Consider the following 22,389-nt stretch of genomic DNA (forward strand, 5'->3'; position numbering starts at 1 on the left):
CCTGTTACTTACTTCAAAGAACTCCAATGAAATGATTAAACATGATTTCCCTTTCTCCAAATCATGGTGACTCTTGCCTAACATCTTTAATGATTAGTTTCCAACATCTTTGCTATGAGGTATATCAAGTTACTTGGCCTATAGTTTTCTGCTGTTTCTCTTTTTTTTTTCTTTTTGTAAAGAAGTGTTGCTCTCACTTTCCCAATCTGATTTGAGATTTCTGTGAGTCTAGGGAACTTAGGTAAATTCAAATTAATGCATCAACTATCTCACTAATGTTTTTGTTTAAGATCAGCGGGTGAAAGTTGTCAGGACCTGGGAAATTATCAGCCTGCAACTCCAACAAGTTACTCTATAACATTTTTGTCTCTCCATTGGAAACTTTTGTATCTGTCTTTATAGTTTTTGCTATCTTTCTCTCACGTTTCTTTTCCCCCTCTAATCTTTTGGTCATACTTTGCTATTTTTCATGTTCAGCCTGCTGCCTATCTTTAAACACTTAATGATTTTTCTTTAAATTTGATGCTATCTTTAAGCACACAAAATATTTTGTTCTTGTTTTGAAATAGCCTTTTAAATGTTTTACAATTGCATTAACCTATCTCTTAACCTAATTTGCCAGTTTGCTTTAGCTTTCTCTACCTCCATGTCCTCATAATTGCTATTAAAGTTTTTAAAATACTAGTCTTGGACTTCTCCCTCTAAACTGAATGCAAAATTCAATCTTTGTTCACTGCTACGTAATGGTATCTTAACTATAAAGTCATTAATTTATACTATTGCATTGCAAAGTAAAATTCTAGTATAGCTTGTTGATAGGTTCCAGAATTTGCTGTTGGGAAAAGAACTATCTTGAAAACATTCTATGAAGCCCTCCTCTGGCTACCTTTGCATATCTGATTTTTGTGTTCCATTTGTAGATTAGAGTAATCCATGATCATTGCTATATTTGCCTGATGAACTTCCATGACCCCTTACTGTTAGAGGACTGCACACCACTCCCACAAGTAACTTGCCTTTTATAATTTCTCACTTCTATCACTAAACTTAGAACCCTACGCTTATTTTGAGATTTGTCTGCGGTTCAAAAAATAGAGAATCAAATGAAGTTCTGATTTAATTTGATGACGAGCTGTTCCACTTGCCCCGCTTATGTCGTTGGTACCTTTCTTGGATCAAGATGACCGAGTGCTCGTCATAGAGATGTACAGCATGGAAACAGACCCTTCTGTCCAACCTGTCCATGCTGACCAGATATCCCACCCAATCTAGTCCCACCTGCCAGCAGCCGGCCCATGTCCCTCCAAACCCTCCCTATTCATATACCCATCTGAATGCCTCTTAAATGTTGCAATTGTACCAGCCTCCACCACTTCCTTTGGCAGCTCATTCCATACATGTACCACCCTCTGCGTGAAAAAGTTGCCCTGTAGGTCTCTTATCTTTCCCCTCTCACCCTAAACCTATGCTCTCTAGTTCTGGACTCTCCACCCCAGGCAAAACACTTTGTCTATTTTCCTATGCATGCCCCTCCATGATTTTATAAACCTCCATAGTATCACCCCTCAGTCTCCAACTCTCCAGGGAAAACAACCCCAGCCTATTCAACCTCTCCCTGTAGCTCAAGTCCTCCAACCCTGGCAACATCCTTGTAAATCTTTTCTGAACCCTTTCAAGTTTCACAACATCTTTACGATAGGAAAGAGACTAGAATTGCACACAATATTCCAACAGTGGCCAACCAATGTCCTCTACAGCCGCAACATGACCTCCCAACTACTGTACTCAATACTCTGACCAATAAAGGAAAGCATACCAAATGCCGCCTTCACTATTGTATCTACCTGCGACTCCACTTTCAATGAGCTATGAACCTGCATTCCAACGTCTCTTTGTTCAGCAACACTCCCTAGGACCTTACCATTAAGTGTATAAGTCCTGCTAAGATTTGCTTTCCCAAAATGCAGCACCTCACATTTATCTGAATTAAATATTGGCCCATCTGGTCAAGGACCTGTTGTAATCTGAGGTAACCCTCTTCGCTGTCCACTACACCTCCAATCTTGGTGTCATCTGCAAACTTACTAACTGTACCTCTTATGCTTGCATCCACATACCTCCCACTATAAAATTTCTTCAGTCCTGAGCAGATGCTAGTCAGGCAACACCGTCTTCAAGCTGTGTTTTTGTTTTAATTGCTCTCACTATACTGCATTCCTTCTTGCTTTCCCTCTCACTTTAAACGTTCCTGTATCATGGTCAATCATAATTCTTTACACTCAAAAGTATTTTCTATGGTGTTGATCCAGGAGTTCCTAAAGCCAGTTGTTCACTCTACTACATGCTTTGTCTTTGTCCTTGAGTACCTTTTTATAATTGTTTATGCTAGATAAATTGAATCACAACAAATTACTTGGGATTCTCAATTTTGGAACAAACCAGATATTTGCAGATTGGACATGGCAGGACTTACTGTGGTTTTTTTTTTAATCCCCTTGATGCTGTTTGATCCATCCACATTCCTTTTCTTTAACTTGGCAGTTTAATCAAATCTAGTGATTTGCTAGGGCATTTAAGAAGTAACCACAATGCTAATTACCTTGAAATATGGGAGGATGTTATTTTTAAAGATTGTATAACAGTGTTCTTGGAAACGTTCAAATTAATCTTGCAAAGTTAGTGTGGTTTGTGGAAGGAAAATCTTGTTTAACCAGTTTTTGACTTTTGGAAGAAGCAATGTGCTGTGGATAAAGATGGATTTACTATACTTGGATTTCTAGAAGGCGTGATACGTTGCCATGTCAAAGGTTAATGTGGATAATAAAAGTTCATGACGTGGAGGATGACATTGGCTAGCGAACTGAAAGTAAAGTAGGCATAAATGCGTCATTATCTCATTGGCAAGATGCAAAGAGTAGAGGGCCACTGGTGGGGGTCAATGTTGGGGCCCCTACTTTTCTTTTTATAATTTAATTGAATGACTTGGATAAAGGCACTAAAGTTATGGCTACAAAATTTTGTTAATAACATTTGGTAAGAAAGAAAGTTGTGAAGAGGGTATTAAGTAAGTGATGTAGGTTGGTTAGCAAATTAGAAATGTTTGGGACTGATGGATGATTGGCAGTATGGACAAGAAGTTTGCTAAGCTATAGGTAACAGAGGGAAGGTATAGATGAGCAATTCTGACTCGAGAAAAGTTGCAAGTACTATTTCCCTATATGATTGATGTTGGCAACTTTAGCCTTTTCTGATTTTTAAATAAATGATGTGCAGATGGGTATTGAGGGCAAACTCTCTAAATTTGTGGATAATTTCTAAGCTTGGGTGAATAGTGAATTGTGAGGATGACACTGAATGACTTCAGAGGAATATTGGTAAGTTGGCCAAATGGGCTGATACCTGACAAATGAATTTCAATGCAGAGATACATTTTAGTGGAAGAAACATGGAAAGACAATATAGGCCCCATGGTACAAGTTTGAGGGGTGTACAAGTTCAAAGAAACCTTGGTTCAAGTGCATGCTTCTCTGAAGATGGCTAGGCAAATGCTTGCTGAGAAGGGTTATAGGATCCTTGAGTTTATAAATGGAGGAGAAAGTGAAGACTGCAGATGCTGGAGATCAGAGCTGAAAATGTGTTGCTGGAAAAGCGCAGCAGGTCAGGCAGCATCCAAGGAGCAGGTGAATCGATGTTTCGGGCATGAGCCCTCCTTCAGGAAGGGCTCATTTAGAAATGGAGGCTAGAGTATAAAAGCAAGGAAGTGATGGTGCACTTCTCTGTATCATTGGCCAGACCACATTTGGAGTATTGTGTTCAGTTCTGGACACTCCTTTTTATTTTAAGGAAACATGTTAATGTCTTAAAGTGGAAAGGAAATACCAGGAATGAGGGATTTCTAGATACAAGGGAAGATCAGACAAATTTGGTTCATTCTTTGGAGCAGAGAACATTGAGGTGACTTTATTGAAGTGTTCAAATTTGTTAACAATTTTGATAGTGGAAACATTTTCTCCTTTTACCCTAAGCTCTTTTGCAGTGAACTCCAGTTCTTCAGGACAATTTTGCCTTTTATGGCAATAAAGCATTCGGTTTATCAAGCAGGTGTCAAAGCAGTTTTTTTTTCATGTAGCCTGCACTCTTCCTTTGCCTGACATGTCTAATTGCTTTCAATTCTTGTACAAGTTTGTTCTTGTCCTTTTAATAGTTTATTCCAGATAGAGGTATTGCTGATTATTTCCACGTAACAGTTTATCTTTTGATTCATTCAAACCCTGAACAGTTATTTAAAGTTTTGAAATCTATAACTTCACATCGTTGATTCCCTGCTTCTACACTGTCAAGACCCTTTTTAACATCTTCCGTGGTTCATTAAGATCTCCTCTCAACCTCCTAAACTGAGTATAAACCTAACTTACTCAACCTCTCCTCAAAGAAAATCTCTCCAATTCAAGAGGCATTTAGGTAGACGCATGTACAGGCAATAGAGGGATATGGGCCATATGTGCATGGAGACAGGATTAGTTTAGAATGGCAATGTGGTCAGCATAAACATGGTCGGCTAAAGGGCCTGTTCCTATGCTGTATTGTTCTATGTTCTATTTTCCTGGAATCAACTAGCGGATCTTTTCTGGATTGCCTCAATGCCGGTATATCTTTTTTTTGATAAGGGGACTAAAATTGTTCTCAGTGTTGATGTATGAACTGATTTTTGCCTTGTTTAGTTTGCAAGACTGCCCTATTTTAACTCTCTCTCTTTTCTATGAATTAAAGGCCAATTTCCATTTGCCTTCCCTTAGAACATAGAACAATATGGCACAGGAATATGCCTTTTGGTCCACAATGTGTCGAACATGATACCAAATTAAACTAATCCCTTTTGCCCACCCTTGGTCCATATCCTTCCATTCCTTGCATGTTCATGTGCTTATCTGAAAGTCTCTAAACTGCCCCTATCATATGCCTTCACCACCACTCCTGGCAGTGCATTCCAGACTCTACCACTGTGGGTTCTTTCAAAAAAAAACTTGCCCCTCTAATCTCCTTTGAACTTTTTCCCTCTCACTTTAAATGCAAGTCTCCTAGTTTTAGACCTTTCAACTCCTGGGGGGAAAAAGATTCTGACCATCAACTGTGTCTATGCCTTTCATAATTTTTATAGACTTCTGTGAAATCTTCCCTTAGCCTCTGATGCTCCAGAGAAAACAACCCAATTTTTTCTCTTCTCTCCTCTCCTTACAGCTTTAACCCTCTAAACCAGGCAGCATCCTGGTTAACCCCTTCCATACCCTCTCCAAAACCTCTACATCCTTCCTGTATTCTGGCAAGCAGAAGTGAACACCATGTTCTTTAAGTTTTGCCGAACCAAAGTTTTATGAAGCTGCAACATGACATTCTGACTCGTTTACTTAATTTTCTGACAAAGGCAAGCATGCCATACACTACCTTTACCACCCTTGCATGACCACTATGGACTTGAACTCCCAAGATCCCTCTCTACATCAGTGCTATTCAAGATCCTGCCATTAAATGTATACTTTTCTTTAAAATTTGATCTCCCAAAGCGCAGTACCTCACACTTACACAGATGAAACTCCACCTGCCATTTATCTGCCCATATCTAAAACTGATCTATATTCCACTGTATCTTTTGACAACCTTCTACACTTTACAAACTCCATCAATCTTTGTCTTGTCAGAAACTTACTAACCCACCTATCTACTTTTTTATCCAAGTCATTTATATATATCACAAATTTTGGATGTAGGTTTGCTTGCTGAGCTTGAAGGTTCATTTCCAGACATTTCGTCACCCTACTCGGTAACATCATCAGTGAGATCTGGATTAGTGGTGCTGGAAAAGCACAGCAGTTCAGGCAGCATCCGAGGAGCAGTAAAATCTACATTTCGGCAAAAGCCTTTTTTTACCTAACATCTTCAGTGAGCCTCAGGCGAAGCTCTGCTGAAAATTCCTGCTTTCTATTTGCAGGGGAACCTCGATTATCTGAACGTGATGGGCGGGCACTATTTCATTCGGATAATCAATTAAATGCCTTTGCCTTTCTTATGGGGCTCGGAGTTTTTAAAGTCTGCTCCTCGTTCAGGAGACTGTAGCAGCATACAGCGTGCAAGACCCCACCCCCAACCCTGTCCAACACTGCCCCCTAACCCCGATCAACACCATCCCCCGCCCCTCAAAACTGCCCACCTGGCCCCAACCCGTCCAACACCGCTCACCTGCCCCCAACACTGTCCCCGCCCCCAACCACGTATACACCCGCCCCATCTCTGGGGCACTGTACTGGACGCCAACAACAAGACTGCTGCAGTTGCGTTTGTGGGGTGAGTCTCCAAATAGTGCGCACATGCACACAACTTTTTACTGAATGTTTTGACAGGTACCACCTTTGCCCTGTACAGGGCAATGTTGGAGAGATTGGTGAAGAAGGGTTTAGGGTTCACGCCTGTGTAGAACTCCAGGGAAAGTGTGGGGGGGGGGGGGGCAGGGAGAGAGAGAGAGAGAGAGAGAGAGAGAGAGAGAGAGAGAGAGAGAGCAGACAATCATTTGGAGATTGTGCCTGTTTAATCACTGTAAACGAAAGATGCGATCTCTGTTGGAAACACGACTTTGATGTAATGTTTCCATCAGGACCTCACTATCTCCTTCGGATAATTGGTATTCGGATAATCGAGGTTCCTTTTGAATATGTTTGGGTTTCTTTGGATTGGTGATGTCACTTCCTGTGGTGAATTAGCCACAAAAAGACATGACCCTCACTCACTCCTTATGTATGGATGAGGAAGGATACTTCGACTGGGACAACACATCCATCCTAGGACAAGTCAAACAGAGACGTGCACGGGAATTCCTAAATCATGGCATTCCAACCGGAACTCTATCAATAAACACATCGGGTTAGACCCCATTTACAACCCCCTGAGAAAAGGAACAGAAACTAACTTCTCCACAGGAAATAACCTCCCCAACCCAAAGAAACCAAACATATAAATAAAAAGCAGGAATTTTCAGCAATGCTTTGCCTGAGGCCCACTAAAGATGTTACCTAGTATGGTGATGAAATGTCTGGAAATGAACCTTCAAGCTCAGTGAGCAAACCTACATCCAAAATCTCAACCTGAGCTCCAAATCTTCTCAAAACTTGATATATCACAAATGACAGAGGTCACAGTACGGATCCTTGCGGAGCACCCCTAGTCACAGATCTCCAGCTTGAAAAACACTCTTCCACCAGTATCCTCTGCCTTCTATGGGCAAGCCAGTTCTGAATCTGCAGCCGCCTCACTGTGGATCCCATGCATCTTAATCTTCTGGATGAGCCTACCATGAGGGACCTTGTTGAAAACCTTCCTGAAAGACATTTCTTTTTGTTTTGTAGTTCATGCACCAGGACTACGAAATCTCTCTATAACGTTTTTGCAGTGTTTCCCTACTAACTCCTCTTTTCTTCCTGCCAAAGTGCATAACTTGTCTGTTTTCCTACATGATATTCTATCTGCCAGGTTTTGGCTGCTTGTTTAACCTGTCTCTATCCTTTTGTTATCCTTGCAATTTTATGTCTCATCTGTGCACTTGGTAATTGTACATGCACTTAGTTTGTTCAAATAATTAATCTCCATTGTAAATATTTCTGAATCTAATACTGATCACTGTGATACTCAACTAGAACAGGTTACCATCTTGACAATGCCTTCTATTACAAAATAGAAACTGCTGAACTGATTCTGAGAAGGGTCACCAGACCTGAAACCTAAATTCTGTTATTTTTTTGTTTCAGATCTCCAGCAGCTGCCATTCTTCTGTTTTATTTCTGTCTTCTATTCCTAGCCAGTTCTCTGCATGTGCTGGTATTCTACCCTCAGAAATGTCAGCTGGCTGGATGGTTGGTTTGTGATGTAGAGTGATGGTGGCAACATTGAGATTACTGTGAAGTACGTGCCTTCTCAACCTCTCCCCTTGCCTGAGGTGTGGTGACTACCCAATGAAATCTTTCTCTTTTTTTTTCTTTTTCTCTTCTTTCTTTTGTCCTCTACTGTGAAGACTGATGCAAAACATTTGTTCAACTCCTCTACCATTTCCTAGTTCTCCCTTATTATTTCTCTAGTCTTTTTTTTTTTTTTTGAGGCCTTATTTTAACCTTTGTTTCTATTAAAGAGGAACCATCAACAAGAATTTATTTAACTTGCTCATTTGCCCTCTGTTTAGTTTCTCTTTGTTTTGTAATCTTTTTGGTTTTTAAAGCATTCCAAATCTTCTGGCTTGCCAGTAATAATTGTCACATTTCACGTTCTTTCAGTTTGATGTTCTCAATCTGGTTAACCATGACCAGTTTATTCCCTGCCTAGAGTCCCCCTCCTTCACTGGGCCATATCTTTGCTGGGATTTGTGAATTATTTTCTTAAAATATCTGTCATTGTTTCGTGAGTGTGGTGCTGGAAAAGCACAGCAGGTCAGGCAGCATCTGATGAGCAGGCGAGTTGATGTTTCGGGCAAAAGACCTTCGACTCTCCTGCTACTCGGATGCTGCCTGACCTGCTGTGCTTTTCGAGCACCACATTCTGACTCTAATCTTCAGCATCTGCAGTCCTCACATCTGCCATTGTTTGTCAACCTTCTTTTATCCTGAAGTCATTTCTCAGTCCACTCCAGCCATCTTTGCCCTCATCACTATATAATTGCCCTTATTTAAATATAGTAGAATTGTTTCAGACCTATATGTCTCACTGTTATAGTTGAGTTATAGAATCAAACAGCATGGAAACATCCTCCATGTAGCAACCAGCATTGCATGCGATACTCTAAATGTGGCCATATCAATATCTTGCAAGATTATATTATAAATTTAAACACAGGGTATTGTTGAAAGAAATGGAAACCAAGTGCATGACTTTGCATGGGCATGATTCAATTTGTACACCCTTGCTGAATTTTATAATGCTTCATTATCTTCCTTCATTTGAATATTTAGCAATGCTATGAGAGAGAAACTAGTGTTTATAATTTTTTGGCTTTGTTTCAGGTGCATCTCTACCAACAGAAGTTGTATTAGTAGGAAAGACTGGGGACACTGAAGATGTTTTAAAAGCCTTAGAGGTAATAATGTAATGTTTAAAATCAATCATTCTCCTCTGAGAAAAGATAACTATTAATAATATGTGGCCTATTAAGGATACTAATTACTTTCTGGTCCCTTTTTTTTAATAAGGTGTATTACCGCTATAATAGAATGGACAAAATCCTAAAATCAGCAGTTTGGGTAAGGATAGAAGGTTTTCTTTTAAAAAGTAGAAGACATCATTTTAATCTTTGTTTGAAAGTTTGAAATGGTTTTTCTTCATTCTTACCCAAAGAAACTTCTGGAAACCTTGATAAGACACTCAAAAGTTTACAGGTCTCCCTCCCAGTTTTACTACTTGATGGTATGACTTTTGGAAAAAAAATGATTAACTCAGCAAATTATTTTCTGCTTAATGACTATTTTTGGTTGTCTCAATTTGCTAATCAGGTAACGTCAACTTTACAACAAAGGTTAAAGGTAAACTATCGATGTAAAGCTTGGTGAAGGTTTGACATATTAAGTAGAATAAATTTAATGTTTAAGTGTAATACAGTCCCATTTTTCAGAGCATAATTCATGAGGCCTTGGCATAAGCTTTGAAGCATAAAAAGTACTTTAACATTAAATGGTTCTCAACATTTCTTATTTCTGCTTTTTATTTGTATTTTTCCAAAGGGGAACATATAAAAGTTGGAATAGATTAAATGACTGTGGCACTGGTACTCAAGTGGTCATTACAAACGAGCCAATTGGTTATATAACCCAGGAAGGTGGTTGGTGTGGAGAGAACAATTTACTTGTTATGTGACTAGTTTGGCTTTACTTTTTAGCATGACTAAGATTAAAAACTGGACTAAACTGCCAGTAAAAGGAAGGTTTTACAGTTCAAATCCAGTGGTTCATGTATTATGGTATTAATTCTTGTTACTTCACAGACAGTAAAAGAAATGGAAGTTCCTCTGAAGGTGAAGGAAAGCACGCCAAATAGCAAGTTTTGTCAACGGTTTATAAAATCTATTGTAAATATGGTAGGTTTTGGTGATTTTTGGGGGGAGGGGATGAATTTCACTTGCCTGCAAATTTTTATTGATCTCATCCCTGTATATTCCAAATCTATCTTTAATTGAGGATTTTATTTTTAAGGCTCTGGAGAAACTGAGTTTAAGCTGTTTAATCTAAACTTTGTTTTGGAACTATAATATAATATAATTCTTAGAAAATTTATTCTGTAAGCACTTTGGGATCTGAATTTGGGTTTTCAAAGCCGTTCATGTTACCAGATTGGGTATTTTCATGTTAAGGCTCCATTCTTATTAGTTGGCATGTTCTGACTTGTGCATGTAATCTTCTGTTGAAAACTAGAATAACCTCCATTGAAGCAATAAAATCTGGTGAACATAATTATTGTTCACTTATTCCATTAAATAAAAAATTGGCATCACTCTGGTAAATAATAGTTTATGCCTACTGGACTTGTTGCTTACACATAATATCAATTCAAGAACTAAAAAGAGTGTGTGTTTGTTTTTCTACTTGGTGTATTTATGAATCTCTTACTGAGTAATTTTCCTGCAAGAGCAAAAGACAGGGATGTTTAAGTGTTATGTAGCATGATTTAGTTTATAATCGTTACTACGATAGTGTGGTGCACATGCATGGTGAGTTCTGGTTTTGGGATTTTGGCATTCTTGCCTGTATGATACTGCTTGAAGGTATGTATGACCTACAGTCTTGAAGCTATTTTTGTCTTTCCTCATTACAAAACTGCTTTTTTTAAAATCAGGAGAGTTCTACAATGCCACTTATGGCATTCTGTTTAATGGATATCATGTATTTAGTGGGTTACTGATTCCTCTTGAAATGGAAGATTCTCACTTTCTGCATTTTTTGATAGGTTGAGTTTCTCTGACCTGCTTTGATATTGGACAACTGAACGTTTTTGTACAATTTATTTTGCTGTTAATATCTTGAACGGAAGGTGATACTTGTATTGCGAAAGCTTTTTGATCACATACCTTGCCACAGGGATGGATTTAATCTCTAGACCTGCTGTCACGTATGGCTTTAGGTACATTTTTATATAATGTCTCAGCCACTGGGCCAGCAAAGTGCACCTGACTGCAGACAAAACCAACAATCATTCATCATTTATAACTTGATTAAAAAGTTGTAATTTAGCAATAACCATTTGTTATTTGGTAAATAGATGATACCACATTTTCATCTCTCCTTTTTAAACAAAAAAGTGGATTCTCAATTATTTGTATTCAATTTGTTATATATAATTTATCCTGAAGACCATGATTTTACTTAATTGCAAAACTAATTAACATTCATGTGAATGGAAATCAGTTTTCGCTCTTGAAATTTAACATATGTAATTTTATATTGGACTTGCCTATATTCATTCACTTAGGCTACAGTATCAGTTTTAGAGCACTACATTTGGAAACTGAAATGTTTTATGATTTGTACTGTGCATGTCTGCAGTCCCTTAATCAAGGAGCATTTTTGAAAATTCGCTGTTCTTTTAATTTCATGCCTGATGTGTATATTCATTGCAAAAGCATTCCATGTACATCTTCACTTTGAAAGAATCATTATATATTGTAGATGTAAACATTGCATACTTAAGCAAATCTTGGTGCATTGCCCACGAGGACTTTGTGGACAATGTCATTGATTTTCAAGAGACATGATGACTATCAAAGAACTTTTTATGTTGGTAAATATGTACATCAAGTTAGTTTTGGTATGTGCCTTGTACCTGAGAGGAACTAAAGCTATTTAATTTTTAAAATTTTTATATCTGTGGTTCAGATATCCAACTACATTTACGTTGCAGTTGATTGCAAAAACAAAAGTCCTATAACAAATGATTCTTAAACTTCTCTAAATCCCAAATTGTGGAATTAAAATGCAATTTACAAAATTAATGGTTATTTTTCTTTCAGTATGGGTCATAAGATACAGCATTTGTATTTATGATTTGTTTTTCTTTCACGATTTTAGAAAATCAAGCAACCATTTGTTAAATTGGATGGGATCCAAGATTTTGATAATGAAAATATTGAGCTTGCGACTATATTTGTGTTAGAAGAATTTGAAGGCCAAACTTATGAGACCTTGCACAAGAAGAATGCTCGAATCCTGGGGCCTCCTGTTGTATTGCACTGTGCAAGGAAAGGGGAGGTATGGTTTAAAAATCAATGTAGTTGTGTTTCAAAAGCAAAAATTGAAATAACATCTAATCTGTGAGAGAGATGAGGCAAAAGAGGACAGAAGCCTCCTCTTATATTTATTAACAAAGTGGTTTCTCGAATTTGAGGCTTTTTTTTTTGGTTTAATTTTAATCATGTAAGCATACTTGTGATCTGTTTACTTCAGAGTCAAAAGCTAGTTTTCTCAGTGACACATTCTCCAGTTCCTTCACTAATCAACAATGTCCCAGCACTATTGAAGTGCTTTCTATATTAAATGCTGGAATCCGATGATTTGGAGGAAGATGCCAAAATAACCTGATTTGTTGCAGTTGGGGAGAAGCTCTCAAGCATTTTGCTAAATCAAGAGTTCAGTGTGTAAATTGTCAGGATCTTGAGACCCCAGAGCTATGTATCATTATCAGTTCAATTTGAGCAATGAATACTGCAAATTATAGCCAGTGCACCTATTTGGTTGCAGATTTACATTGACTGAGCAAGCTGCTTTGAGAAATTTAATCCATGTACTGGAAGAAATTTAAATGGCCCAAAGACTGGCATAAGCAGAAAGATAACTAATCGTTAGTATTTTATAACTCCTGTGAATATTCTACCTCTGCATGGGTGAATGCCCTTGCTGCATATTTGTAGTACCACATACTTCAACGCTGAATTAGCAATTTCCAAAGCAGCGACTTGTAAGTGGTGTTGCAATTTTAAATCCAAAGTGTATGTTTACAATATAAATGCAACATCAGATGAACGTATGATTAACTGTAACTCTGTATTTGAGGATTTTTGCCAGAGTTGATAAGAAAATAATTTTGTTTAGAAAAAGCTATTGTCCACCTTTTGCTTTTTGTCTTGTGGAGATGTGTTCGGAGACACATTGAATTTATAACTTGACAAGGTGACCGAATCACGTTTTAAAGAGAATAGAGTTTAAAAATATCTCTTACATTAAAATCAATTTTCGAAATAATGTATTAAACTAATTTTTATGAAACTCCTATGTCCTATGTAGCCTTTGCCTTTTTCATCACGGCCACTGTACTGCACAAGTATGTTGGATCTGGTCTTGTGTTTCACTGGATTCAAGAAGGAGAAGATGGTGAGACTTTTTCTTTTAGCTGAAGTTCAATTGACAAATTTTGTGGTGACCATGGAGTTTTGCACGACAAAGACTCCTATTAATGAGCATTGACACACTGTTAACCATATGAAGCAACATGTGTACACTGCAAATCCATGCTGTATTTCCAGGACTGTTGTTTTCTTCCCCATTTTAAGTTGCAATCATGTGGTATTCAGAAAGCATTTCTTCAAATTTCAAAATTTCCTGAACAGTTCATGAAGAGCATAAGAAACAGGAGCAGAACTAGACTGTTCAGCTTCTCAAACCTGTCCTGCTATCCAACAAGATCATGGCTGATCTACTCAAGGTCTTCTCTCTGTCATGTCAGCTTCTCATAGATTCTCAAATTACCAAGGTATTGAAGGCTATCTACCTGTTGTTTTTAATTTCAGTGATTTCACCTCAACAACTTTTCATCTCTCTCTTTCCATTAACCTCCTTGTACTGTTAATTCATAATCATTATGAATACTTTTGATTTAAGTAAAGAGCCATTAATTGTGCTTTTTTTTTTTCTTTTTTGACTTAATTTGCTTTGTAAATGTTTGTGCACTTTTGTTACTTCCTGTTTGACTCTGGGTATCATGATCTAAAATAGTTGTCTCGCTATGCGGCTGCATACTTATGCTTTGTAAGCCTATTGTCCCTTTCTTAGAGTCCTTTGTTGTTAGTGCCAACATGGGTGGCAACAAATGGATCCCTTCTCTCCTCCAGCCCTGAGGAAATGTCCTAAAACTTTGCACCAGACAAGCAACAAAACATTCAAGACTTAATGTCATTGAGTCACACAGGACAGAAACAGATCCTTTGGTCCAGTATACATGCCAACTAGGGTTTCCCAAACTAAATAGTCCCATTTGTCTGCATTTGGCCGATATCGCTCTCATCCCTTCCTATTCATGTACCTGTCTAAATGTTCTAACTGCATCTACCACTTCCTCTGGCAGTTCATTTTCAATTAAGCACTATCCTCTGTGTGGAAAACATTTCCCCTCAGGCCCCTTTTAAATTTTTCCTCTCGCACCTTCAATCTATACCATCTAGTTTTGGACTCTTACCCAAGGGGAGACCTTTGCTATTCACCGTATAAGGTCATCCCTCAGCTTCCTACGGTCTAGGCAAAAAGATCCAAGCATCTCCCTTCTAATTCAAACTCTCCAGTCCTGGTAATATCTTTATAAATATTTTTCTGTAATCTTTCCAATTTAATAACATCTTTCTTATAACAGGGTGACCAAAATTGTATGCAAAAGTGACCTCGTCAATGTCCTGTAAAGCCACATGTGACATCCCAAGTCCTATACTCAATGGTCTGACCGATGAAGGCAAGCTTGCCAAACTCCGCTTTCATCACCACCTGTGTGCCACATTAAAAGAATTATATATCTGAACCCCTAGGTCTTTCTCTTCAACAACATTCCCCAGGGTCCTACCATTAATTGTATAAGCCCTGCCTTGGTTTGTCTTGCGATGATTTATCTAACTTAAACTCCATCTGCCTGTCCTCGGCCTATTAACCCAGCTCTTAGATTGTACTCTTAGATTGTCCACTATACCATCAACCTTTCTGACATCAGCAAATTTACTGACTATGCATCTTGTATATTAACAGTTTGGATGAGAATATATGACCAACAACAGTAGTTCCAGCACTGATTCCTGTGAAATACAACTAGTCACAGGCCTTCAGTCTAAAAAAAATCATCCTGCTACCACCACCTCTATCTCCTATTGTCAAGTCAGTTTTGATCCAGTTAGCTAGCTCTCCCTGGATCCTGTGAGACCTTACTACTAGCACTCTACCATGTGCAACCTTGTTGAAGGCCTTGTTAAAGTCTATCCAGACAATGTCTCCACTCTACCCTCTTGTATCATCTCGGTCACATCCTCAAAACAAACTCAATCAAGTTAGTGAGAAAATGAGTTCCCACATACACAGCCATACTGAATATCCCTAATTGGTCCTTGCCTTTCAAACACATGTAAATCCTATTTCTGAGCATCCCCTCCAATAAGTTACCCACCACTGATTTGTGCTAACTGTTATAGAAAACCATATCTGTCACTCTAATTGTCCCCTTCTGCTACTATATTCCTATTTGTCCTTGCCAACTTGAATGAATGTCTGTAACAGGGTGCTATGCTCGTTTTGCTCCTCTCTCCTTAGTCCTCACTCTCACTGAACTTGCAAGAACCTCATAACTGCTGGACAGTGGCAAAGCCTGAGGGTCCTCAATGTAAGGAATAGATGTAGGAGTTGGCCAATTAACGACTCAAAATTCTCAGCCATTCAGTAGGCCCCAAGCTTCATCTCTTTTGTGCTAGCTCGTCATAGTCTTCAACCTCTCTGATATTTCAAAAATTGTTCTGCATCCTCTTTAAACTTTTGTGATCTCTCCTCCACAACAGAATTCCAGAAATTCAATACCTGCTTGGAGAAAAAAATTCCATTGCATCTCTGTTTGAATTTAGTGTCCCCTTATTCTAGAACTCCTATCCTCTTGTTTAAGATTTCCCCCAATAATGGAAACAGCTTTTCAATATCTATCCTGTCAAGCTGCATCAGAACTTTTATATGTTTCAATTAGATCACCCCTCATTTTTCGAAACTCCTCATGAATAAAAGCCTAATGTGTTTAGCTGTTCTTGATAGTCAGTTGATTTATCCCAGGAATCAGCTGAGTGAATCTCATTTTGAACTGTCTCCAATACCAGAATTGTTGGTAATGACTCAGAGTATGATGTTCACTTGAGAAAGTGTGTCACTGGTTATAGATTCTGTGGGTGCTTGTGAAATTGAACCTAATCGTAAAGCTGCATCTTCAACCAAATATTTAGCAGGTATTTCTGGAGGTGGAATTGGTCTTTGACTTTGATCGCTAGCATTACTTTTTTCAAATTCTTTTTCTGTACTTCCTCTTGCCGATGGTTGTTCTTGAATAATTATTTCTTCAAATAGGAGGTAAGTAACTCTCAGGCAGTGATAACTGCACTGCCTGAGCTAAGCCTTTTGGTAATCTTTGAAGTGTTCCCTTGGTCATTGTTGTCATTTGAATGCCTTCCTTGAGTAGGGAGTTTGATCCTCACCTTCTTCAGAAATGAAGAAAACCAATCAACTGAGTCAAATGCTACTACCTACCTGCCAATCCAAAGCTAGGGAATTCCAGATCTTTCAATCCTGTCCACTTTGCTCTCTCACCAATTCGTTGTGGGCTGGAGGTTGAATTCCTCCAGGTAATCCCCTTTTGAGAGAGGTTTTTTAATGGATATCAGGTACAATACTTAACAGAAGGTAAATCCAGTTCCAGTGGCAAGAAATATTCAACTGGAGATCTTGCTGTGGCTGCTGCAGCCTTGTCTGTCATCACACCTAATGTCCTCCACCTGAATTGCTGCAAAGGACTTGTTTTGGATTGCACTTTGCCTGGTTACTCCTCTCTGACCTTTTTTTAAAAGCAGGATCACCCTACCAGGGGTTAAGAACTCCTGACCGCTTTGCTCTCAGATCAGCGAAACATTCCAACATCTCCACAGCAAGGTGGCAATCCACAGAAAGTGATAGCAATATATCTTTTGTTTACATACAGGGAATAAAACTTTGCAAGATAATCCCAAATGCAGCATCACCAATACACAGTTGTACCTACACTTCTGAATTTGTAAACTCCAGTCTGTAGTAGTAATTAGATAGGAAGGCTTGTTGTGAAAAGGATATAGGAATCTGCAAGGCCAAAAGATGATACATAGCTGAATTAAGCCATCTGGCCCATCGAGTCCACTCTGCCATTACACTGCTATATCACTTAATCCCATTTCCCTTATTAATCAAGAACATGTTTATTTCTATTTTTAAATAAACACCGTGACTTGGCCTCCACAGCCCTCTTCAGCAATAGTTCTCTCTAGCTTCAAGATATTCCTCCTCCTCTCCATTCTAAAGGATTGTCCCTTCACTTTGACAATGTGCGCTTTGGTGCTTGTCATTCCTACTTTTGGAAACATCTTTTCCACATCCACTTTATCCAGCCCTCTCTGTATTCTGTAAGCTTTAGATCCCCACATCCTTCCTTGATACAGTGCCCAAAGCGGTTCAGGTTCTTCCAGAGGTGAGATAAATTGGTTGACTGAGTGAGTGGCAAAAACTTGGCAGATGCATGTTTAATATAGGAAAGTGAGGTCAAATACCTTGTGTTCACTTTATTGGAGTCTACTCTATTTACAAAATAGTCTGCCTTTTGGCTCTCCCGACAAGAGGGATATGGGTGTTCTTGTGCACGAAACAAAAGAAAGTGTAACAAGCAATTTTAAGGCAGCAAATCTAATTTTGACATTTTTCTCACCTTTGGAACACTGGTGTTGCTGTCAGGACAGCATGAACCTAGCTCCCTTATGAAGGTGATGGTGAATTTCCTCTCTGAGGCCACTGCAGTCTCTACTGTAGTTAGACTTTCAATGCTGCTAGGCTGAAATTTTTGCACAGCCAGTCAACCAATTTTTATCATAATTCAGATTCCTATGTCCTTATCCCAACATGGTCTCCTAACTATTTTGGTCAGCAGTAAATCTGGATATAGAACATAGAATGATACAGCTCAGAACAGGCCCTTCGGCCATCAATGTTGCACCAACCTGTGAACTATTCTCAGGTCGTTCCCCTACACTATCTCATCATCATCCATGTGCTTATCCAAGGATTGTTTAAATCTCCGTAATGTGGCTGAGTTAACCACATTGGCAGGTAGGGCATTCCACACCCTTACCACTCTCTGCGTAAAGAACTTGCCTCTGACATCTGTCTTAAATCTATCACCCCTCAATTTGTAGTTATGCCCCCTCGTACAAGCTGATGTCATCATCCTAGGAAAAAGACTTTCGCTGTCTACCCTATCCAATCCTCTGATCATCTTGTATGTCTCTATCAAATCCCCTCTTAGCCTTGTTTCCAATGAGAACAGACCCAAGTTTTTCAGCCTTTCCTCGTAAGACCTTCCCTCCAGATCAGGCAACATCCTGGTAAATCTCCTCTGCACCTTTTCCAATGCTTCCACATCCTTCCTGTAATGGGGCGATCAGAACTGTACACAATATTTCAAGTGTGGCCGCACTAGTGTTTTGTTTAGTTGCAGCATGATATTGTGGCTTCGGGACTCAATCGCTCTACTAATGAAACCTAACACGCTGTATGCTGCCTTAACAGCACTATCAACCTGGATGGCAACTTTCAGAGATCTATGTACATGGACCCCAAGAATCCTCTGCACATCCACACTACCAAAAATCTTTCCATTGACCCAGTACTCTGCCTTCCTGTTATTCTTCCCAAAGTGCATCACTTCACATTTAGCTGCATTGAGCTCCATTTGCCACCTCTCAACCCAATTCTGCAGTTTATCCAAGTCCCCCTGCAACCTATAACGTTCTTCCACACTGTCCACTACTCCACCGACTTTAGTGTCATCTGCAAACTTACTAATCCATCCACCTATGCCTGTGTCTAAGTCATTTATAAAAATGACAAACAGCAGTGGTCCCAAAACAGATCCTTGTGGCACACCACTAGTAACGGGACTCCAGGCTGAATATTTTCCATCAACCACCACTCGCTGCCTACTTTCAGAAAGCCAGATTCTAATCCAAACTGCTAAATCCCCCTCAATCCCATGCCTCTGCATTTTCTCCATCAGCCTATCATGGGGAACCTTATCAAAGGCTTGACTGGAGTCCATGTATACCACGTCAATTGACCTACTCTTGTCTACATGCTTGGTCACCTTCTCAAAAAACTCAGAGGTTTGTGAGACACGACCTGCCCTTGATGAAACCATGTTTACTATCTGAAATCAAATTGTTGCTTGCTAGATGATTATAAATCGCATCTCTTATCATCCTTTCCAAAACCTTTCTTACAACAGAAGTAAGGCTCACTGGTCTATAATTACCTGGGTCATTTCTACTGCCCTTGAACAACGGTACAACATTTGCAATCCTCCAGTCCTCTGGTACTAAACCTGTAGGCAATGATGACTCAAATATCAAAGCCAAAGGCTCTGCTATCTCCTCCCTAGCTTCCCAGAGAATCCTCGGATAAATCCCATCCGGCCCAGGGGACTTGTCTCCTTTCACTTCTAGAATTAATAACACCAGTTCAAAACTAACCTAGATCCTTTATAGTCTAATATCTCGTACCTCATTCTGCTCCTCTACAATATTCTCCTTTTCCTAATTGAAAACCGATGAGAAATGTTCGTTTAGCACCTCTCCGATCTCCACAGGGTCCACCTTCAACTTCCCACTTCTATCTTTGGCCCTTTTCCTACCCTAGTCATCCTCTTATTCCTCTCATACCGATAGAAAGCTTTGGGGTTCTCTTTTAGTCTATTTGCTAAAGACTGTTTGTGTCCTCTCTGCTCCTCATAACTCACTTTAAATCCTTCCTAGCTGATCTGTAACTCTCCATCGCCTCATCTGAACCATCTTGCCTCACCAACACAAGCCTCCTTCTTCTGCTTAACAAGACATGCAATTTCTGTAGTATATTTGTTACACTCTGCCTCTTTCTCCAATTCATTGATGTTGGTAGTTTAAATTTAATGCTTTCAGACTAATCATTGTAGCACTTTGCTACTGGAGCCGTTCCACTTTGAAAAGGTTCCTTCATCCTGATTTTTATTTTCTGTTAAACAACCCTTAGTCCATGTAATAGCCTATAAATCCTCATTTCCCATTCATAGATAGGTAACAGAATTATTTTGTTTGAAAACTACTTTTCCATTGTCTTCTTTTTAACCTGCAGCTTGTTCTTGTTACCCTGGCACATCATATGGGAGCAACCATTCGGAAAGAATATACTGGTAAAATAACTCATCTTGTGGCCAATTCTACTCAGAGTGACAAGTTCCGGGTACGCACAAATATTTTTGATCATTTTTTGTACATTGAAGCTTTTCTCTCAAAAGCTGAGATTTTTAACAAATCAGTGGAATGGCTGAAGATTGGTAAAGAATGTTAATTTATTTGATGTGTTGTGGTGGGAGAAAGAGGATGCTTGAAATATGGTTTCCTAAAATGTTTCTAATTTATCCTATCCATACAGTACACAATCTCACTCCAAATTTATCAAATTTGCTAATCAGTTGGGAAAGGACTGGAAATGCAGCAAGCCGCTGAATTATTAGAAAACTAGCTAGATGGAATAAGAACATGCGTAGAACAATTTCAAGCGATGTATGTGTTGTTTTGCAAGATTGTGGGGTTTGACTTTAGGATGCTGAAGGAGGAGGGGTGCAGTGTACAAAGCAACAGCTGGGGAAAGGTCAGACAGAAAATACTACTTCAACCTGTTCAGTTGATGCAGGTTAGCAAATCCAATGCAATAGAAAAATGTACTGATTGGAAGGAGGTGATTAAGCCTGTCCTATCTGTGTTAGCCTTGGGGTAGCTATTCATTCTCGCCCCAATCTCCAGCTCTTGGTGTGCTGTCCTCAAGACTGAAGTGCATACTCAAGTCTTTTTAAATATGAAAATTTCTCATTCAACTGCAATGTCTTTAGATGGTGAGTTCTGCACCCCCTAAATAGAAAAATTACTGCTCAATTCCCTTCTAATACTTCGACCAATTTCTAAATCTTTGCCCCAATTGCTGACCTCTTTTTCAAGAAAGAAGTCCTTCTTAATCCAGCACCTCAGTTTTTTATTTTTTGCACATAAAATCTCTTCTGTCTCCTATATTCTGTCAAATCCCAGCTTAGTCAGGTGTGCAGAAAAGTGACAGATGAATTCAATTTGGTGAATCTTTCCTTAGAGCTAAAATTCTCCCTTCTTGTCAATGTCAATGTAAACCTCCTCTGTACCCATCTCTTCTGATCATACTTTTCCTATATTATGACAAGGACCATTTGGCAGTACTTTAGCTGCTGTCTAATGACTGTTGTTTCACACAGTCCTAACTTTGCTGATCTCATACTCTAAGCGTTAACCAATAAAAGAAAGTATCCCTTGTGTATTCTTGACAACTTTTTACCTACCTGCCCTGCTATCTTTACTGATCAGTAGACGTACACTGAAATCTCTCTTTTTCTTTTGTTTATGCACAACAAATGATGCACAAGTTTCTTCCCTAATCTGATTTTGTTTTATAATCATTCCCTGGGTGATGGCAACCCTTGAGTCATAACCTTCACTACATATCAGCCCACTAATGTATGCAGACTAAGGGTTGCAGTTTTTGGTTTCAAAATTTTTTTTACAAATTTCTGAAAGGGTAGAATGAAAGCAATCTGCACTTTGGAACATCTACAGCTGGTGGCTTTTGCTGAGGGCAGATGTAAAATGTTTGCATAAGGAAAGACAACTGAAAACAGACTTCTTATTAATCTGTCTGAAACAGTAGTTTGATGGCTTAGATCAATGTTATTTGGGTGCAAGCAAGTTGAGTATGAGTAACAAAAGCTCACAGTACCAGAGGTTTATTATGGGATTGTCTCAGTTGTAGCAGAGTAGTGAGTTCTTGGTTTGTTTTGACAATCTTTTGATCTCTTGTGGTTTGTGTTTATAGTTTTTTTTATTACCTTTTTTGGGGATATGTATATTTCTGGTTAGGCTAGCATGTTGCCATTCTCTAATTGCCCTTGAGCATTTGGAGATTACATGCTCTGAAGTTACCTGGGCCAGACCAGGATGGCAGATGGCTTTTCCTTGAAGACATTGGGGAATCATATGGGCTCTTGCATCAATCTATGACTGTTTCCAGTCCAGACCTGGTAGAATTGAATTAAGTTCCACCAGATGCTATGTTGAAATTTGAACTTGTGAAACCAGAGCATTAACCTGGGTCTTTGGTCCTGTCATGTGACACTACTGTCTCCCCTTCAAATTACTTAATGCCACTGGGTTGGCATGTGAAAACATGACCATTATGTTAACAGTTGTAGTAGTAGTAGTAGTAGTAGTAGTAGATCTATGCAAGTACACTTTAACTATAA

The 22,389-nt window shown here is 39.0% G+C and overlaps 1 protein-coding gene across 4 annotated transcripts in view; it reads left to right on the top strand.

The window, feature by feature from the left end:
* The window catches only part of ect2 (epithelial cell transforming 2), an 85,068-nt gene that overhangs the window by 9,247 nt on the left and 53,432 nt on the right, over positions 1-22,389 (top strand). For 2 of the 4 annotated variants that reach the window (XM_043702206.1, XM_043702208.1), the window contains exons 2-6: positions 9,036-9,109; positions 10,010-10,102; positions 12,087-12,266; positions 13,299-13,385; positions 20,202-20,309. In XM_043702206.1, the coding sequence (XP_043558141.1) occupies positions 9,036-9,109; positions 10,010-10,102; positions 12,087-12,266; positions 13,299-13,385; positions 20,202-20,309 (542 nt within the window). The remainder of the gene's footprint in view (positions 1-9,035; positions 9,110-10,009; positions 10,103-12,086; positions 12,267-13,298; positions 13,386-20,201; positions 20,310-22,389) is intronic. The other 2 variants (XM_043702207.1, XM_043702209.1) reach the window with 1 other exon arrangement.

Source organism: Chiloscyllium plagiosum, chromosome 13 (assembly GCF_004010195.1).
Source record: "Chiloscyllium plagiosum isolate BGI_BamShark_2017 chromosome 13, ASM401019v2, whole genome shotgun sequence".
NCBI classification, from domain to species: Eukaryota; Metazoa; Chordata; class Chondrichthyes; order Orectolobiformes; family Hemiscylliidae; genus Chiloscyllium; species Chiloscyllium plagiosum.